The sequence below is a fragment of the Trachymyrmex septentrionalis genome, unplaced genomic scaffold (genome assembly GCF_001594115.1).
Source record: "Trachymyrmex septentrionalis isolate Tsep2-gDNA-1 unplaced genomic scaffold, Tsep1.0 scaffold148, whole genome shotgun sequence".
Classification (NCBI taxonomy): Eukaryota; Metazoa; Arthropoda; class Insecta; order Hymenoptera; family Formicidae; genus Trachymyrmex; species Trachymyrmex septentrionalis.
The window spans coordinates 902,122-921,917 of NW_017304631.1; the positions used below are offsets into that span (position 1 = coordinate 902,122).

At 44.5% G+C, this 19,796-nt stretch overlaps 2 protein-coding genes across 5 annotated transcripts in view; one reads left to right on the top strand and one right to left on the bottom strand.

Moving 5' to 3' along the window:
- LOC108745792 (putative metabolite transport protein HI_1104) overlaps positions 1-4,069 on the top strand; it is a 17,426-nt gene extending 13,357 nt beyond the window's left edge. For both annotated transcript variants that reach the window (XM_018482149.1, XM_018482150.1), the window contains exons 4-10: positions 264-416; positions 640-750; positions 838-1,000; positions 1,398-1,596; positions 2,378-2,656; positions 2,777-2,974; positions 3,367-4,069. In XM_018482149.1, the coding sequence (XP_018337651.1) occupies positions 264-416; positions 640-750; positions 838-1,000; positions 1,398-1,596; positions 2,378-2,656; positions 2,777-2,974; positions 3,367-3,554 (1,291 nt within the window). In that variant the 3' untranslated portion in view covers positions 3,555-4,069. The remainder of the gene's footprint in view (positions 1-263; positions 417-639; positions 751-837; positions 1,001-1,397; positions 1,597-2,377; positions 2,657-2,776; positions 2,975-3,366) is intronic.
- A 177-nt stretch (positions 4,070-4,246) lies between these two features.
- The window catches only part of LOC108745784, a 28,770-nt gene continuing 13,220 nt past the window's right edge, over positions 4,247-19,796 (bottom strand). The window contains exons 1-4 of one of the 3 annotated variants that reach the window (XM_018482132.1): positions 18,728-18,810; positions 17,554-17,658; positions 10,870-11,083; positions 4,247-8,335 (exon numbers count right to left, since the gene is read on the bottom strand). In XM_018482132.1, coding sequence (XP_018337634.1) covers positions 5,926-8,335; positions 10,870-11,051 — 2,592 coding nt within the window. In that variant the 5' untranslated portion in view covers positions 11,052-11,083; positions 17,554-17,658; positions 18,728-18,810 and the 3' untranslated portion in view covers positions 4,247-5,925. Of the gene's footprint in view, positions 8,336-10,869; positions 11,084-17,553; positions 17,659-18,727; positions 18,811-19,796 lie in introns of those variants that run through there. The other 2 variants (XM_018482131.1, XM_018482133.1) reach the window with 2 other exon arrangements.

Consider the following 19,796-nt stretch of genomic DNA (forward strand, 5'->3'; position numbering starts at 1 on the left):
TTCCGTGTGGGATTAATCGTTAACGTTCCAGAATAATCCTCGCGCCGCGAATAATTTTCCGCGTGATCCACGATGGCGAGATGAGTCTTCGCGTAAACGAATTGTACGATAATTCGCACGATAATTACATATACCGACGGACAGACCGATCGTGCGGATCGAGGTCTTTGCTTGTACACCAACGCAACAATTATCGTGTGCGTCATTACGCCGCGCTTCCGCTCGCTCGATCCCGCTCGTACAAACGCTCTCTGTTGCTGCAGCTGCCGATCCCTGGAATTGAACGGGTCCTATTACTGCGAGTGGAATTACAATGGCCTCGGTCTGGACTATCAAATTTTGGCGGGGCCGAGCTTCATCGCGATCTACACGATCGTAGGTATTATCCTGGGGGTCGCGGCTGACAGATACAACAGGTAACATCAGCTTGCGACGTGCTTTCCAAGCAAGAGGCACAGCGCAGTGGGTCGTTTCATCTCTCCTTTAACAAACAGGATTTTTTACCGAATACAATAAGGATACAATGATTCACCGTCTCTGTATCTGTGTCTCTCGCTGGAAAGCCGCTGGAACCTATAATTGCGCACAGAACCAAATATATTCGCTACACCTTCAAACGCTTCTTCTTTCTCGTGACAGAGTGAAACTGCTGACCGTCTGCACTGTAATATTCAGCGTTGCGATCGTCCTGAGCGGGGCCGTGGTCGAATACTGGCAGCTCGTTATTCTGCGAATGCTTCTGGCGGCGGGGTAAGTTCCTGGTAATTGACGAGCTGCGATCGCGTCGTGTTAGAAATTGCGTTAGAAATTAAAAGTCAATCCGAACGAATGCCGCAGAGAGGCGGGATGCAATCCGTTGGCGACTGGTCTTCTGTCAGACTGGTTCTCGGAAGAGCAACGGGGCCTCGTCATGTCCATTTTCAATTGGGGCATTTACGGCGGTTACGGCATCGCCTTTCCGGTCGGTCGGTACATACCTGATCTGAACGCCTGGGACCTGGTGAGCTATTATCCGACAGGCATTGTCTCCTTTCTGCTATTTTCTCCCTCTCTCTCTCTCTCTTTCTCTCTCTCTCTCTCTCTCTCTCTCTCTCTCTCTCTCTCTCTTTTCGCATTTGGTTTTCAAAGCCGGCGTGCTCCGGCGAGTACAATTGCTCGATGTACAGCCTGAAATCATTTTCGCGCGGAAGAAAAGCATAACGAAGGTCTTGAATTACTTCGATAGCACAACGGAGTATTTGGCGACGAAATTGGTAGAAGAAAAGGACGCATATACAAATGACATTATTCAGAATTAAACGCTTGACGGAACATTACATAATATCAGCAGAGCGATAAATTAATTAAAATGTCGATACAATTAGTGGGTAATTAAATTGTGTTATTAATCGCGACAGGGCTGGAGGATCTGTTATTATGGAGCCGGAGTGATCGGCTTAATCATCGCCGTCCTCACCGGTCTGTCGTTAACCGAGCCGGAAAGGAAGACGATCGGAGAGGAATCGACTAACGACGGGGAGCGACTGTCGGTTTGGAAAGTACTGCTGCAACCGCGCATTGTTCTTTTATGCCTCGCCGCCAGCATCAGACATAGCGGTAAAAGGCAATACCTTGAAGCGAAAGGATTGAGATACATATCGAGGGTATATTAGCGAGTCTATTCGAGTTTGCACTAATTCGGCGAATTTGCCTCGCCCACCCCCCTCCCCTCCCATCCGCCCCCGTGATACTTTCTTTTCTTTAAATACACTTTATCTAATAAATACTAAAAATCTGTGAATTTGAATTTCGTCGATTTGAAGAAGGAACGAGTCAAATCCTGACTTAAGCGATATAGCCTCTCGTTTTGAAGTGCCGGAATTAATTTTAAAATATTCCACACTAATTGTATGGAAAAAATTAGATCTCGACGAAATAAATCAGTTTCCACTTGTGATCTGGAATGAACAAAAGATATCGTAAACGCAAAGGCTCAATGGGTTGTTTCTTAATAAATGGTGCACCGAATGCTCTGCGAGTCTTACATTTTGGATAAGCCATTACTGAACCTGATGTCTGTGACATCATTTTATTTACCATATTATAAGCAGTGAGAAATATCAAGTGTGACAAAATACTTCATTTCACCGGGATTTTCCAATTTTCCATATAATTAGCCCTTTATTTCACAGTCGTCTAAAATTATTTGATATGACCGCAATTAAATCGTCAACATAAAGGGACGATTATCTTTACTCTTTCCTATTAATAAGTCTATTTCCTTCTTCGATCATGCTATTTACTTTCAATTTATGTCACAATCTCTTTTTTTTTCTTTTTTTTTTTGAATTGCACGTACTGCTTTACGCAAACAGGACATCCTGTCGCTTTTTTTCAGGCGGTTTGTGTTTCGCTTACAATTGCGATCTGTACTACAGAGACTACTTTCCGGACTACGATCTCGGCTGGTGGCTCTTCGCCGTCACAATTGTCATCGGTAGTCTGGGCGTCGTGGTCGGTGGAATAGTCAGCGACAAGATCGTAGCAAAAATGGGAATTCGTTCGCGTGTAGCGTGTCTGGCGATCAGCCAGCTAATCGCAACGCCGTTCGCATTTGGTTCGGTGTACTTCAATCCTCTTTGGGCAATGATCACGCTAGGAATCTCTTATTTCTTCGGTAAGACGCGACAGAATTGAACGCTCTAAATTTCCAAGCTGAAACATTCCAGAGAAGAATGTCGATACGTATTTACATACAGCCGTTTGCCTTTGAATTCAACGATCGTTTTATTTGCAGCTGAAATGTGGTTCGGAATAGTGTTCGCTGTCGTGGTGGAGATTGTCCCTCTGAAGCTGCGATCAACAACCGTCGGCGTTTTCCTGTTTGTCATGAATAACATTGGCGGAAACTTACCAATTCTCGTCGAGCCTACCAGAATAGCCATCGGTTTCCGTGAATCGTTGTATATTTTCTACGCTGGCTGCTACGGCATCAGTAAGTATACGTAACGGAATAGGAAATTCATTCTTATTGCCGCCGTATAATCCGTTTGTATTTGCAATCGCTTATGTCGTTGAACTTTTTACGGAAGTTTCAACTCAGGAAGCGAGAAACATCTTGAAGCAATTGTAATAATAAATTCCAATTGTGATATCGCTAGAACGTTTCAAAATGTTTCTAGGCTATTGTTAGGAACGACTTTTACAGATACAATTCTTGATTTTATTATCATATCTCTATATATAAAACATTGACGAATCTAAATGAATAGCTGTAGGTATATCTAAATAAGCTAAAAGACAGAAAACGACTGGTAAAATTACTCTGGCAAGCCTTCGATCCAAAAAACGTGTAGTCGGATGATAACATCAGACACTTTGACGTAGGTTCCATTATGTTCTTCTTCACCATGTTCCTAATGGACGGTCCCGCGGAGGTGGAGAGAAAAGTGGACAAGGAGGCTCCGCCAGCGTACGACAATAGCACATTTACTAACGACGATGGCCAATTGCCAACGTTGGAACTGCCATCGTTTCCGGCGAGACCGCCGATCTACGAGCATTCCCGGCTATGAGCGGGAAAAGGCTCTTGCTCCAAAGAGTGTAATGTAAATAGTGTTTCAGTTATAGTTGAACTAGGCATGAGTCAGGTAGCTAAAGATTGGACGACATTAACCCATTAACGTCGAGATTTTACATCGAGCGTGTCTCGCACTGTTGACAGTTGATAAATTGAAATTGATATAATCTACACGTTTCTTTATTTATAATGGAAAAATACCAGATACTTTGTTTACCAGATATTCTTTTGCGTCTTTCGTCGGCCAAACGTTGATGGGTTAAAGTTCCTCGCAGCCGTCAAGTCCGGGGCTTGCGAAATTATGCAAAGGCGCGACGTATACAAAGCAGCAACTGCGATAATTAAGAGTTTCTGTTTTGTTTAAACGCGGCGTGTGTTGCAAAACATTCACGAGCATGGTGGATTGCATAATGCTCTTGATAAAGAAGTTTACAAAAAGGTTGATAAATTCCGACTATCTTCAAAATACGTTATGTGTTTTTAAAATAGAAGTCTGTAACGAAGTATCTGCAGGTGTAATTTTTGTAAAAAAAAAAAAAAATAAATAAATAAATAAAAATTAAAACTTCGATACATAATACTAAACTTAATATCGTTGGGAAACGGAAATGAGTGAGGCACTGATTGTGAGATTTGAATATACGGAATTTCTCGTTTTCCATCCTAGTATTTAGCGCGACACTCCAACGATGTTCCATTGTTGCCATAATTATTCTGGTCATCCACGTATACTTTGAAATTATAACCCTGCGATTCTCTTTTAAGCCATTTTAATTTCAGTCACGTCAATCGTATAATTATACCTACGTATCTATTATATTAGGATCCAGGTGTGTCGAAAAGTCGTATACGCACCCACATATACGCATGTACAGTCACATATTCAACACAAATTGCATGTCGCAAGGAGTGTTTTATTGAGAAAGTCACATAAATTAATATTGTAAGCTAATATTAAGTGGCTAATATTGGTTTTGGTGTTATCACATGTCATAGACAGCCTGTAGACGAGTTCACCATAGCGGATAATACAAAACGATACAAATGGCATATCGTACATTTTACTATATGTATGGACCACGCTGACGAAACATTACACACACAGGATACGAGTGATTTTACGACATACGGATTAGCAGCGCACTTGAGATTCGCCATTCGTCTCTCTCTATATACAAATTATATATTTAATATAAATAAACGAATCTCTGCACACGTAATATACAAAAGAGTAAGAAAGGGGGGAGGGGGGAGGGGGGGGGAGGAATCGCAGAGTATTCTCTAGACGGAGAACGGCGACGCCTCGACGAAGAGGTGTTTTGTCATGAGAAATGCTGTGTACATATCTACATACAGAACATACCGTACGGACGACGTACATGTTCGACGTTCTGCGAATAAATAGCCGCTTAAGAGAATAAATACGCCGTGGCAACTAGATTGATCTACCCCGCGTGCGTCAGACGACGTTGCCGCAATTACGTCGACAAACGTAGATAAAAAACAGAAAGTGTGGGAAGAGAGGGAGGGGGAGAAAGTACGCGTGGATGCAGTGCGTCAATAAGCGTAAAAACTAAAGCCTCCTTTCGAGCTCGGCGGTACTCTAATACTTCTCGAGCCGGCCGACACCTGACGACTTAGCGCGATAATGCTCTTAATACTAAAACGGACATTTCGATTTGACAAATGCCGAACAGCGGCTCCAACCGCGCCGCGGAGAGACGCAGCGAGTTTCGTGTTATTTATTTTGATTACGGTGCAAGGCGACGGTACATCGCTCGGCTTTGCCGCAACGCCTGTCGTCGAGTTTCCAAAACTCGCGTCGTTTTTTTTTTTTTAAATAAACAGTTTCAACGTTCAATCGCACAATTATTCTGCCGATTAATCAGACCCACGTTGCGCACAGGCAAAAGAATACGTTGTCGGAAGAAAAATGCGACGAGTTAGTCGAGAGGAGAGACGAGCCGCCGACTGCTCGGAACACAAACGTTCGCATCGCGAATTCAGTTCTCATTCACACAACCGTACTGTCCGTTGAAAAGTAAAAGGTAAAATTAGGAAGTTAGTTAAAGACTGCGGCGAACTAGAAAAATATATCGATCCACGTGCCACCAAAAACCACACGATGCACCGTCTTTTCATCATAACCGCGCTTAACCTACTTCCGTTCACTTATTCGTCTCGATCGCCCGACGTCCCTTGCCAAGTTCACGCAACATACGCGAACGCGGGCGTAATTTACGCTGCTTTCCTTTGCACCGCGCGTATTTGCTCTCCCGTACGATCGCGCCGATCATTGAAGGAACTAGTACCCTCGCGATTTCAACGCGCAAAATTCCGCGCAGCGCCGCGAGGTCCATCGCGATTCAACACTCCTCCGTGGACGTGCTGGAGATCTGCGTGCTGGCGCCGCTGGAGAAGCTACTCCTGCAAGTCTCCACGGCGAGAGCGGTGTCCGGCACCTGGACGAACTGCACCTTCTCCTTGGGCCACCGGCTCCTGCCGTAGACGCAGTTGAAGATGTTGTAACGATGATCCATCTCCAGGTGGCTCAGAGTGCTGCTGTGCCGTCGCTTCAGCACCTTCTTCGCCATCAAGCTGCGATTGTTCTTGTACGAGAGCTCGCGGTGGAAGCAGAAGAACTTACGCAGCTCCCGTTTCACCCGCCGCGACCGATAGCCGAAGAGCAACGGGCTCACGTAGGCGGCCAGGATCAAAAAGCTGAGCGCGAGCACGTCGTATTCGTGCGGGAACGCGTAATCCGAGTACCGCGGCAGGTACTTGATCATGTTCAACAGCACGTACGGCGACCAGCAGATCAGGCCCATCACGATCACCAGCGCGCTGATTCTGGCCGCCCGCGTCTCCTCGCGATACCTGAACAGGGAGCCGTTGCTGATCCGATGCTTGAGGGAATTGATGTAACTGTTGGTGCTACGTACACTGGCCACACGGTGCAGCGAGCTCGACTTGCCAGGCGCGGGCGTGATCGTCACGATGGGCGTCAGGAAGCACGAGGACGAGGCTTCCGGGCTGTTGTACCCAACGTTTTCTGCATTTCTGCCAATCGCGTACGATTCCACACTGGCATCGAGGACACTGGGTCTCGACAAACGCCGACTGGGTCGCCTCGGTCTCTTGTTCTCCGTGTTACCGCTTTCGGAATTCGGCATCTCGTCTTGCCCTTGTTCCCGTTCTATTGTCTTCACCGTAACAGAGACCTCCTCCTCCTCCTCCTCCTCCTCCTCCTCGTCGTCGTTACAGCAAGTCGTCGCCTTGAAAGAATCCCGTTCGAGATTGTCCACGTCATCACGCGATGGCCTCTCCTCCGTCCTCTCGCATCGGGCAACTGACAGGAGACAATCGGAGGATCTTCGATCCGTGAGGATCTTCATCTTGCGAGTTGTTTTAGGAACTGTTAAGGAGTCGAAGTAATCGTAGCGTCGCTCGTCGTTCTCGGAATCACTCGAGTCCGCCCCGGCGATCCAACCGGAAGATTCCCCGATCTCCGATCCGTCCGTTAGATCACACGAAGATTTCCGTCTCCGATCAGCTTCCGTATCGTGGAATTTGCTCGCAACGAGGTTCCCGTTGAAGGACGAAACGCGCTCCCTCTCGAGGTAGTTCGTCTGCGGATCAGCTGGCCCCGTGAAATTACTATCGTTGCTTTGATCAGACGGCAGCATGGATTCCACCGGTTGCAGTCCTACCGTGAAGACGATCCCCGACGACGTCTGCTCGTCGTTCGATCCCGCCTGCGCCGCGTCCAGGGACGACGAAAAGGATCTCCGACGCGATATCTGATTGATCGAGTGCGTAGTCTCGCTCGTCTCGTCGATCGACGAGAGACTCGAGATTTTCGGTATCCTACGGAACTCTTCGGGAAACGCGTCGGCGGACGATTGATGCTGCGCCTTCACGTAATAGTACGGATCTTCGCTGAAGCTACCCGACGAGAGAATCGGTCGCGAGCCAGTCCTGCGAGTTCTCTCGGAGTTCCGGTGGGCGGCCGAATAGATGCTGATATAAATCCAACAGACACCGGCGAACGGAAGCAGATACGCGAACACGCTGTGTACGACCGTGTAAATGAGTCCGTAGGTAACAGAGTCGTTGGTCACGGTACGAAAAATCACGGTGGAGTTCTCGAGCAGGCCGACGCCGCTGTCGATCTTGATCGACTCGATCAAGTGTTTAAGTAACGTTGGCCCCGTCACCTCGTCGATCAGCTCCTCCTCCTCCTCCTCCTCCTTCTCCTCGCCTCCGGTCCCGTTGCCGAGGAACGCGAACGCGGACTCGAGCGACGTCTCCGACGGCTCCGTCGTCGCGGTAACGTTCGACGTCGCGAATTCGCGGTAGGACGAGTTGTTCAGCAACGTGCTGCAGGACAGCCACAGGCTACGCGGGCTCGGGTTCAAGGCAGCGACCAGGCCGAACGTCATTGAAACCAGCCAGATGGAGACGATCAGCACGGCCGACTTGAGCTTGTCGACTCGAGCCCGGTAACGCAGCGGGTCCACCACGGCGAAGTATTGGTCGACGGCGATCAGCAGGACCGACAGCACCGACGACGTGGTAACGAGCGCGGTGGCACCTTCCGATATCGCGCAGATATTGCTGGCGGACGTCGACGTCGAACCAAACGGCGACGTGAAGTCGTCTGAAGTCGTGGACGCCATCAGCGTGCCGTCTTCTACCGTCGGGCCGTCCATCATCAGCAACGGGTTCAGCACGGCACAGGTCAGCAGATTCGAAACGGTTAGGTTCATCACGAATCTGGAATTGAGACAGAACAGGCCGTCTTCAATCACATCGAACGTTGACAATGTCCCCGGCTCCTGTGTGTGGTTGTCTTAAATTAGGAATCGATGATTGATGGAATGACAACAGCTCAGCTTGAGCCATGCGATGGGATCCGTTACGATTGATAAATCAACCAAGATGCGAGGCGGAATAGAATAAGAAAAGAAGAAGGGAAGATCTTTCGTTTATATTTGTTTTTTCACACGAGTCAATTTTCAATCCAAACGACTTGACAGTTGATTGAGCAAACGTATATAATTCATTGGTAGAAAGCAACGTTAAAAGAGCAACATTAACACGAAGCCACGGAAAGCACACACCGAAAGAAAGGAAAGCGGAGTTTTATTTTCGTATTTTGCTGCTGCGCTTTTAATTACAAGTCACAGTGTGAATTGTACCGAATTGCTTAATATTCTTGCTCCTCGTGGATGGATTGCACTCGCCGTTTCTGCCAATATGACAAACACGTCTTGAAAACTCTCGTCTCTTTAAAGTACTCATGGTATGATTCGTTTCATTTATTTGTGTTATCAACGGATCGACGAGCGAATTCAACTGATCGCTCTGATCCAAGTATAACTCGAAAGTATCGTTCGCGTTATTTTGCAAAACGTCGGGCACGAGATAATAAATGAATTTCCCTTTATACAGCGAATGAATGTTACAGTTTCGAGTTGCACTGTTAACAGCGACGAGACGTTCTGAAAATACGACAGATTTATTATTACATTTCGTTGCCGCGGTTGCCAAAGTTTGGTACTCGGCGAGTAATTGATTTCCTGGCTCAGCAGGTGGAAGCCTAACGTAATAACAATGATATAGATCCAGTCGTGGTAGTTGCGCGGCACTCTATTAATACGGCTTACTAATATCAAACTGAAAACGTTTACATTCGCAGAAATTAGTTGAGCCCCGGCCCAATCGAATTTCAATAAACGAGAGCTGACATTACACTCGTCTCTCGGCGCAGGAACATTATTTACGGTCGTCCGGGATATTCAAACAGCGCGACGCGTCATATTGATTTGCATAAAATTTTGTTTGTACAGTAAATAAGAGTCTATCGCGCAGTCTGAATACGTCGGTCATCCTTACATCTCACGTACGCGGTTATTTTTACGTTGCCTGCAAATAGGCCTCGAGTCATTTGCGCGACGGCGAAATCTCCGATGAAATTTACAGGGGGAAAACGCCTATATATCTACCTACCTACCTACCTAACTACCTCCGTCCTTCCGCATTACGTCGCGCCGACGACGACGCGACAAAGTCGCAAACTGGAATATTTAGACTGGCCAGAGTCCCACGATCGAGGAGAGCGCGCGGAATTTGTGCAATCTATAGAGAACGGCGCATTGAAAATGCGTATTTTATTTACAGACACGATAGAAGATGTACAAAAGTCCATATGCAAAAGCGTGCAAAACGCGAGCGAAGAAGTTATTTTTCCCGCCTATCGCGATACGGCGATTGGCTCTCGGCCGTTTTTAACGAAATATCCAGCCGTACAGGTGCGAGAACAGGTGCGACAACATTATCCGTAACTGAATTTCAACTGTGACCAAAATAACAAAAAGAAAAAATGATCCGTGCGGTACGCTCATCGAAGCGCTTTTAATTTTAATACAGAGCAAGCCGCGGATATAAATATCGGTCGGCTGACGAGGGGTTTCTATTTATTTCGGACCGCAGCCTTTACTTTACAGTGCTCCCTGCCGTTATTTCACTTTACCGCGGTAAAACCGTAAAAGTTTGGTCAGTTATCGACTCGGGGGGGGGGAGGGGGGGGGGGGGAACGCGAAATGCCGTCGCCATCGATGTGTATACGGGGTTATTAACCTTGGCACGGAACGCAAAAACTGCGTGAAATGAACGCACCGTGGATTATTTATCGCCATCGCGTTTCGGTGAATATTACGCGAGAGTTATGGCGACGCCTAAATATATTATTTCCATCTCGTCGTCTCGCGCGCGCGATTTGCTTTTATTTCCGGTTTGGCGTGCGACGCGACAAACGCACACGCCGGTATCCTTTGCGGTCTTTGCTGTTCCACAAGAATAATTACGCTCGTTATCACATACGTCGACGAACTGCGTTTAACGAATTTCAAAAACTGCCGCCTACGACACCACCAGCTGACGTTCGCTCGTGTGACTGACTGCACTTCGCTTCTTCGATGACAACATGATGGCACAATTTTGCAATCGCATTAACATCAACAACATCCAGTAATTTATTTGTACATTATTCTCCCTCTTCCTACAAACAAGTGTAGCGTGTGGTAATTCGAGTTGTTGACATTGAAACGTTTGGAAAAGAAAGATAAAAAAAGACGCAGCAAGATACATGTATGTGTGTTAGATAAAAGTCTCCGAGGAAATGCTAGAATGATAGTAAAAGTCAATAACAAATGTTTTCTCTTCGCGGAAAAAGAGACCGAGGGAGAGCGACTCGGACTTGATTTCCAACTTGATCATTCCCGGCACGAATGAATCGATCCACTAACCTGTTGGAGATGGTGCGCAATCCCGGCCTGACGAGAAACGCAAGCAGAAGAGTCGCGTTGAGGAGAAAGCAGCCGAAGAGGACGAAGCTCCAGGCCGCGATCCCCGGATTGTTCCACCATCTTTCCAGATTTCCCAGGTCCGCAACCGATCCTCCTCCAATTCCCGTCGCAGCTCCATCCATTCACGAATGATAAGTATATTACTGACTTGGATCTGGAACAAAATGGGACAACGCCGTTTCCGTCAGAGTCGGCCTTCCGAGCGTTCTAACGAAATCATTTCGAGATCAACGTTTCGTGATCCTCCAATTCTAATCTCTAAGCGCGAGATTAATTTCGTAATCCCTGGCGCGCCAAGGGAATCCAAGCGTTAAAAGAAATTCAATCTAAAGATCTGGCAGAAGGTCCGCCGTAGGTCTGGCATTTTTCAAGTAAACACTCGTGGATATTACCTCGAATATTATCGTGAAATTCAATTTACTTGGAGCGAGAAGGGGTTCTGAGAAATTATAAATTTACTCTCTTGGAGCGAGTTCCAAGGAAGTTGTGCGCGATCAATTCTTCGATTGTGGTCCAGCTTCCCGTTTTCTCGCTCGACAAAAAAATTTCTTATTGCGTTCACACGAAATGGATATCGATTTCGCGATAATGTCGCGAGAAAATGGCATTTTCTCCACCACGACCACGACGGCTCTCCGTCAAGGAGTTCCCAGTCGTCATGTATTTTTAGATGGATTTCCCCGTGCACACACGTGCGTTGCAAAAATATCGCCGCGTGAATATGTAACACGCGTGTATACACGCGCTCAATTGTACGCGCACGAACGAGATCGATCGAGATCACATGAGGGATTTCTTAAGAAAGAGCCCCGTGCGCTCACATGACGGGAAAAACGTACTACCTTTTGTATCTGCGATAACGAAAAGATGGTTTCCGCGAACCGTCCGTTGTTGTACCCGCATATAACAGTTTCGAACAAATGCGGTCTTATTTCAATAATAAAAGAGAGATTATCCACGCGGGACCGAGGTTAATGCAATGAAGATGTCTTCTGAATATAGCGCGGCGCACGTTTCTCAGGCTATCTTTGTCTCCCTTTCTTCTCCCGCATTTCAAACGCTTCAAGCTGGTGTATTCACAATCGATTTTTACATTTAAGAACTGTCTTGAGCGCAGTCTTGAGATGTCGCAAACCAATTAGAGGGATCGTTACGCGCCGTATTAGCGTTTTTAAAATATTTAATAATAAAATAGGTTGTTCGGAAAGTAATTTCGTTTTTTCTTATGAAAATGAAAGACGATTTTCAATCAGACGCGTTTCAAATGATCATGAACGGTCGAATTCGATCAATTTAATCTCTCAGCGATCTCACGAGTTGTTATTCGCCGGTTTGCATCAATTAACGCCTTTATTGTGTCTTCATCAGCTTCAACTGGCCTTCCAGAACGTGGTGCATCTTCAACATCAAAATTGCCGGATCGAAATTTTGCAAACCAGTTTTGGCACTGGCGTTCTGTCAATACATCCTCTCCATACACATCGGATAATGTTTCTCTTGCTCGAACAGCATTTTTACCTTTTCGATAGTAAAAGAGTAAAATATGCCGAAAATGCTGCTTTTCACTTTCCATATTTGATAGGGCATCAACCAAAAACTATTGCGTAGAATCAATCGAACTTTTTTCACAAGCAAGCCTTGCTATATCAGCTGTCAAAATATATAATGATTATGCGGCTTAAGTGTGAAGTTGGCTGTGAAAAAATACAATTAAGTTCTCTGTTGGGAAAAAACGAAATTACTTTCCGAACAACCCAATAATATTAAGACGATCGTGTAATAGGAAACGGATTACGAATACCTATGGTTATACTTTTTCAAGCGTTCGAAAGTATGAAGTCATCCTCAAATTATGTATTTAAGTTATGTTTCCTTAATAATATAAAACAGGTTGATTCAAAAAGATTAATGGTATTCGTACATGTGAATGAATAATTTTAATAAGGGAAAAAACGCGAAGGTGTATAACGAGTTTCGAAAATAAAATCGATTCTTCTCCTCCATCTCTCTCTCTCTCTCTCTCTCACTCTCCATTTCTTTATCCGATTAACGTCAACTAATTTTTTTTTCGAATGACGGTACATCGTTGTTCGCTCGTCTTTTTCCTTCGCACTGCTATTACCCGAATGATCGATCATTCAAGTCAATATAATCTTTATCATTAACATCTTTTCACTTATCTCTCAATCTGCGCGAGGTATTCGTCGCTTTTAAAGTCCCTGTTCAAACGTCACGGACGATATTTCATATTATCAAGATAATCATTTTAAAATCACGACAATCTTAGCACTTGTAGCGGGACGTTACAATTACGATAAGAATTATTTAATTAGATAGAGACCTCTCATTTAGACTTTATACCTGTTTAGACAGGCAATACTTAAAGTCGTAAATTATAGCGGTAAGTGCGACAATGACCTAAATTCCCAAGTCAGTCTCGTAATTCGTAAAACGCGCCGAGATTTCCTTAGGCTTGACTAGAAAGATAATTAGTCTCGCGATATAATCTTGATTCGATTCGTACGGCTTTAGTTTCGCGAGTAAAAAAACGGAGGGGGAGAATAATGTTGTACGATATAAGGTAGTGGGATTCTAAGTTCGTACACGATTCTTTTCTGCGGTGATGAAGAATAACGGGAAAAGAGGAAAGCCAACAAAGTGGAACTTATCACTTCAACGTGCTGCGACCGACCTTACGCTCGATTGCTGCGAAATCTGGCAGTGGCTCAAAATGCTCGAGACGCTGAAAGAAAAACGAATGAAAGAACGAGAGAGAGAGAGAGAGAGAAACAGAGAGGACACGTCGAAGGCATCAATTTCTGACGATCCGCCGATGTACAGGACGGCCGTTTATTTCCGTTTGGCGGAAATTCTCACGAGAAATAGCCGTTTGGAGATCCGATCGGATACAACATGGATCCAACAACAGCCGAACGATCCGAATTATCTCAGGTTGCTTTTTGAAATAGGCATTATCGCGCGACGAGCCCGCGTCGTGAGTCACGATCTCGCGTTCGCGAACGACGAGAACGTACCGGTTGCCAATGGAAATAAACAGGACTTCACGTGATTTTATGGAGCGAGTGATAATTGAGCTGGGAGTGAGGCCATTTCGTACATATGACGACCGTTCTCGTTGCGCAATAAATGCGCAATCCCGCCTTTAACTCGCTCTTATTCCACGGTGTCTCTCTCGGGCCTGTCTTCCTCTCGACACGTGAGAAGGATGTTATTTCAAATCTACTTTTATAACCGGTGCCGAGTATTACGAGCGGAATATACGTCGCGACATATACGTTTCGCAGGAAAAATTGTGGGTCTCGTAAATGTAAGGTGTGTATTACGGGAAGGCTGGAAAATAATCTGCGCTTTCCACGATATATTTTCGACGTGGCGCAGTTATGACGTCATTAGTGTCCTCTCATCTCTTGAAATTGTTTCAATCGTCTAATTAAATCAACAATTTAATGTTCTGCACAGCTTGCTCTTCTCTCTCAATTATTTTAAGTGGAATCTCGCACGGGAGAGTGAAAATTGTGCCCGGGTTGAAAAAAAAAGAGTCGTTCAATTTTCGATCTTTGAGAGCGGTATTCGGATCTGATATTTAGGACTGTCCTAAGTCTACAGTCTTGGTAACGTTACGAACCGATCAAAGGGTTCTGCGTTAGCATCTTGAGACATTGCTTGAGATCGATCTTGAAATAAGAACCGATTGACAAATATCAGCCCGGGAGAAAGATTTCGCTCTTTCGAGAGAATTTTCATTTTCTAAACATTTTAGAGCGATCCTTAATATTTGAAATATTATTAAATTAATTTTCACGCACAACAAACTTTATCCCTTTAATTACCACAGTCTTCCTCGTCTTCAGGCTACGTGATTTAACGTGAGTCTAAATGATCGTACGCATTATCTGTCGCGGTGTTAACCGGTGCAATTTCTAATTCCACTTAGCATTTCGAACCGGAAGGCAAACTTATACAGTACATTGCGTATGTACTGTTGATCGCGAGAGGCTCCAACACGCGCGCCGATTACGTGCGAAATTTCGCTGCGTAACGCGTCTTATAACGGCGTTATTTTCGCGCGCGTGACTCGATAAGCGACTCGAAATCGCTTCCGCGCGAACGACCGCGCGACAACGTCTGCCATTGTATATCCTGGCAGAAATAGCGCGGAGAGATCTAAACAGAAACACCGCGAGTCGCTCGTTATCCGCCCGTCAATTGCGCACGGCGCGGGCGCGATAACAGGTTCGCCGGCAGCGAATCCGAAGCAGATGTCATTGTCATTCCGAGTGTAAAGCGTGCCGCTCACGTGAGCCGACGTGGACCGTGCGATATGTCGTGTCCGCCCGCGCGATGCGGGTACGCGGAAATGTACGTATCGGGGAAATCGACGACGTCGGCGTCGACGTTGTTGACGTTATACACGGCTCCGATCTCGAGCTGCTCGATTCCGTATATCGATTTTCGAACGCGCGCTCACGACGACGTCCCCTCGCAACAGACTAAATCAGGTCTAAATCTTCCACAAAGTTAGCGCTCGTATAACAAGAATGGTACGATAAATAACAGTACGGAACGCAATGCCGAACGACGTTTCGAAAGTTACTACAACTTTTACGCGATCACTTTCATTTTACATCTGTCTAGCGAACAGTTACAGTAAGTCAAGTAAGAGCGTGGTCGGCCTTACTCGAAGCTAATAAAAGATGTCGCCCTGAATCTATCATGAATCCATAGAGGGTACCTTTGTCCTTGATGCACTATCAAGGAAGATTCAGTTGTCATTGAACTTCTTAAGAGAATCACATTGGAAAGGTCGAAAAATGTCACAATTAGCGGCTGCTAAATATTAGGTGGTTCGGAAAGTAATTTCGTTTTTTCCCAACAGAGGACTTATTGTATTTTTTCACAGCCAACTTCACACTTAAGCCGCATAATCATTATATATTTTGACAGCTGATATAGCAAGGCTTGCTTGTGAAAAAAGTTCGATTGATTCTACGCAGTAGTTTTTGGTTGATGCCCTATCAAATATGGAAAGTGAAAAGCAGCATTTTCGGCATATTTTACTCTTTTACTATCGAAAAGGTAAAAATGCTGTTCGAGCAAGAAAAAAATTATCCGATGTGTATGGAGAGGATGTATTGACAGAACGCCAGTGCCAAAACTGGTTTGCAAAATTTCGATCCGGCAATTTTGATGTTGAAGATGCACCACGTTCTGGAAGGCCAGTTGAAGCTGATGAAGACACAATAAAGGCATTAATTGATGCAAACCGGCGAATAACAACTCGTGAGATCGCTGAGAGATTAAATTGATCGAATTCGACCGTTCATGATCATTTGAAACGCGTCTGATTGAAAATCGTCTTTCATTTTCATAAGAAAAAACGAAATTACTTTCCGAACAACCTAATATATGAAAAAGTCGAAATCATTCGTACAGAAGCGAGTGCAGCGATATAATGTGGCAAAAAATGTCGATTTACCGGAATGATTTACCGAAACGTGGCTCGATATGCAAAGTGGACAAAAAAAGACGATAAAAAAAATAGTGAATCTGTTTTCGCGGAATCCTGGCTTGACATTGGCGTCAAGGACAAGTAAAATTGAAGCAGAAAGGTTTAGATATATCGTATGAAACTATTCGAACCTATCTCAAGGCTAATAACATGAACATTCGACCACGCTCTTACTTGACTTACTGTATCGTGCCTTATATCCTTAAAATTCGTTTCATTAAATGGAACAGTTTAATGGAACATGTGCAACAAACCTTATAGAATTCAGTTCAATCTTGATAGTCAAGTAACTTAGTAATTAAATGACAAGATATTGGTTCGGACATCACGCGTTTTCTCCTCTTTTTATGTGTTATTAGTTTATGCTTTGTACGCGCTATCATTGTGCAATTTGTTAATTTATCTTTTGTACTGAAGAGGACCTTGACCGTAGGTCGAAACGTATACGTTTAATATTCACTTTGAATAAATGATATTATATATTACGCACTAACAACCAGTGTTGGCTCAAATTGGCATTTTATTTATTATTTATGTTTTAGAATTTTTCTTCAGAGCCTATTGATTTTATTGTTTCACGCGATGTTTTTGCCACAAGAACCAATCTGTCACAAGTTGAGATTTAATTGGAATTTTAAGGGACGAAACGACCCCTTTGAAACTTAATGGCCCCGAGAAGAGAGGGGTTATTTTTAAAACGTTGGATTTTTTGGAAAATCTAAATACATAGTTATCGCAAGTATATTAAAAATCATAAAAGTTTCGTCTTCATCGTTTCATCAATATAATCGATTTGAATCAAATATAAGCGTTGGGGCTCTTTCCGCGAGGGATCATCTCATTCTTCAAAACGAAACTGAAAACCGATATGAAAATTGAAAAACTGTTTCTTTCAGATTTTTCAGTTCAATCAAGAATCGAATCGAAATCCAGACAGTTGCGACGGATCTCTAATTGCAAGTTCCAGACAGCGCGGCACTACGTGAGACACAATTTATCACGCGCGAAGACGAGTATCTCGGAAATCTCTGATACTTCCGAAGGTCGTTCGATATTGGGTTAACAAGAGAAATTGGGTAAAGCCGATAACTCACCAGGGATATGTGAAACTTAGTTGATCTCGATACAAGGGCATAACGTGGCGCCGAGATCGCATTTATTCCCTTCGTACCAGTTCTCCGTGCTCCATTCTCGAAGACCTTGAAGATAAAATAGACACCAGAAAAGCATTATTCTCACTGTGCGCTCTTTCGGCTTCCGAAGAAACAGTATTTCTCAAGTATCTCTTATCGCCCGTCGCGACCGCGCGACGCCGGAACGGCCGCAAGATGCAACTTGAAATAGATTTCGCGTAAGAATCGTTTATTCACGATTATTACATTTTCCAATGTAAAAAAAGGTATCTCCAATTTGCAAAATATACATAACGGAAAGTTCAAAGCGACGTCCACGTCTCATTTAGAAGTAAATAAAAAAAGACGCGTGCCGACGACGAAGAATGAAATAGAGATAAAGAAGAAATTACATCGGAATTTACATTGTGCAATTTATTTCGCATGTTAAATCGCTCACGATGTTACATGTACGCCCTCTTCGAGAATAATTATCAAATCTGTTTTCCCAATACGATAAGCCAGCGGATGAATCGAACAAGCGCGGCTGTACAATGATAAGCGATATTTTTTTGTAGCATTGTTGAAAAGTTAAGTTCACGCGCGTATAACGTCTACGATGCTCTTTCTGGAGTCTTCTCCAGTTTGGCCTTGCATATATTATCTCACCGGCGATTCATTCGAAAGGATCGATTAATTCCAGAAATCTCACACTATCGCGAACTTCGATACAACTCCCTGTCACTCGAGACGAAGCGGGGCGCGAAAGGAAAATTCATTCGGGATGAAGGACACTTGGAAAAATTGCACCGTGTGGAAAATTTCAAAGTTACGTTTCGATCAACAGATGGAAAACCGAAACTTTAAACAGTAACAAATAGCGATTCCGGGGAAACGTAAAATACGATAGTGAAATCTCTTCGCTCTGGGGAAAAAAAAAAAAAAAAAAAAGAAAGAAAGAAAGAAAAAAGTATACACCCGGTGTGAGATGCTACATACAAATATTACCCCGATCTGTAAACGGAAATATACAACTCGTTTAAAAAAACAAACTCCTCGTGAAAGAATGGCGATTTCGTGAAAACAAATCTTGGCACCTTCCGCAATTCGCGCGGCTTCTGTGTATTGCACGGAATTTACGAAATTTTTCACTCACCCGACGTTGCGTAAATCCAAATTCATTCGTAGACAAAAAAAAAAAACCTTCCTTGAGACAACGTTCGTTTTTGCCCGAAATTTTCCGGAGGGCTGATGAAATAAAAGATAGAGACACAAAGTTATCGATGAGTTATTCGCGGGGAAGCAAAGGTCACTTCAATTAAAAAATCAATTCGCTCGTGAGAAAGATTAACGTCTCTGAAAGTTGCCTAATGGAGAGGACGGTCGAAGATGACAAGTGTTTAAGACGTCTCGCGAGAACCAACTGACACACAGTGAGCGAACAACGTGGGATTGAGGAATCCCGCCGTTGACGAAATGTTTAAAATCACTTTGGGAAAAGAAGGCAGAGAGAGAGAGAGAGAGAGAGAGAGAGAGAGAGGAGGGGGTGGGGGGAGGTGTCTATATTAAGCATTAATGTAAGTACATCGTGAGTATCATATGATTGCGAGAGAGCCAATATTATATCTTATCGACCTCGGATAAAATGTCGCCGGTCTTATTGCAACGCAATCTCGCAAGATTACGCGATTATCTAGCCGAGGAACGCGCGAGAGAGAATTAGCATACCAGAACGTAAACAGGTGTGGAAAGAGCACCTGGTGAGAGACAGATAGGGTCCCGACATTAAGGTCATTAAGATTTGCCAAGTATAAAAGTCTGTCCTTAATCTTCACCGCAGCTGCGGAAGAAGATCGTAAAATATCACGAAGCGCATATATATATATATTCGCAGCCATGCGAATACACACAATTTTTGCGTCGCTACTTTTCGCATCGTATCACAGCATCCGATTACATTAACGAAACAGCGGCGGACGCGAGGAAATTGACGTCTCTGCATTTCTCGCCAAGTTATTCCACTTTACGACGGCGCCGGTAATTGGAATTAATCAATTCATCATCGCCCACGGATGCGGAAGTAATCGTCCCTTTGTTCGTTTTTTACCTTCCCAAATTTAATATTTCGTTATTTATAATATTACCGCCGCCGCCTCTGTCGCGTCTTGTTTCCGCCGCTTCCGTGGAAATTACTTCGAGGGAAGTAAAAATATCGATGACGCGTA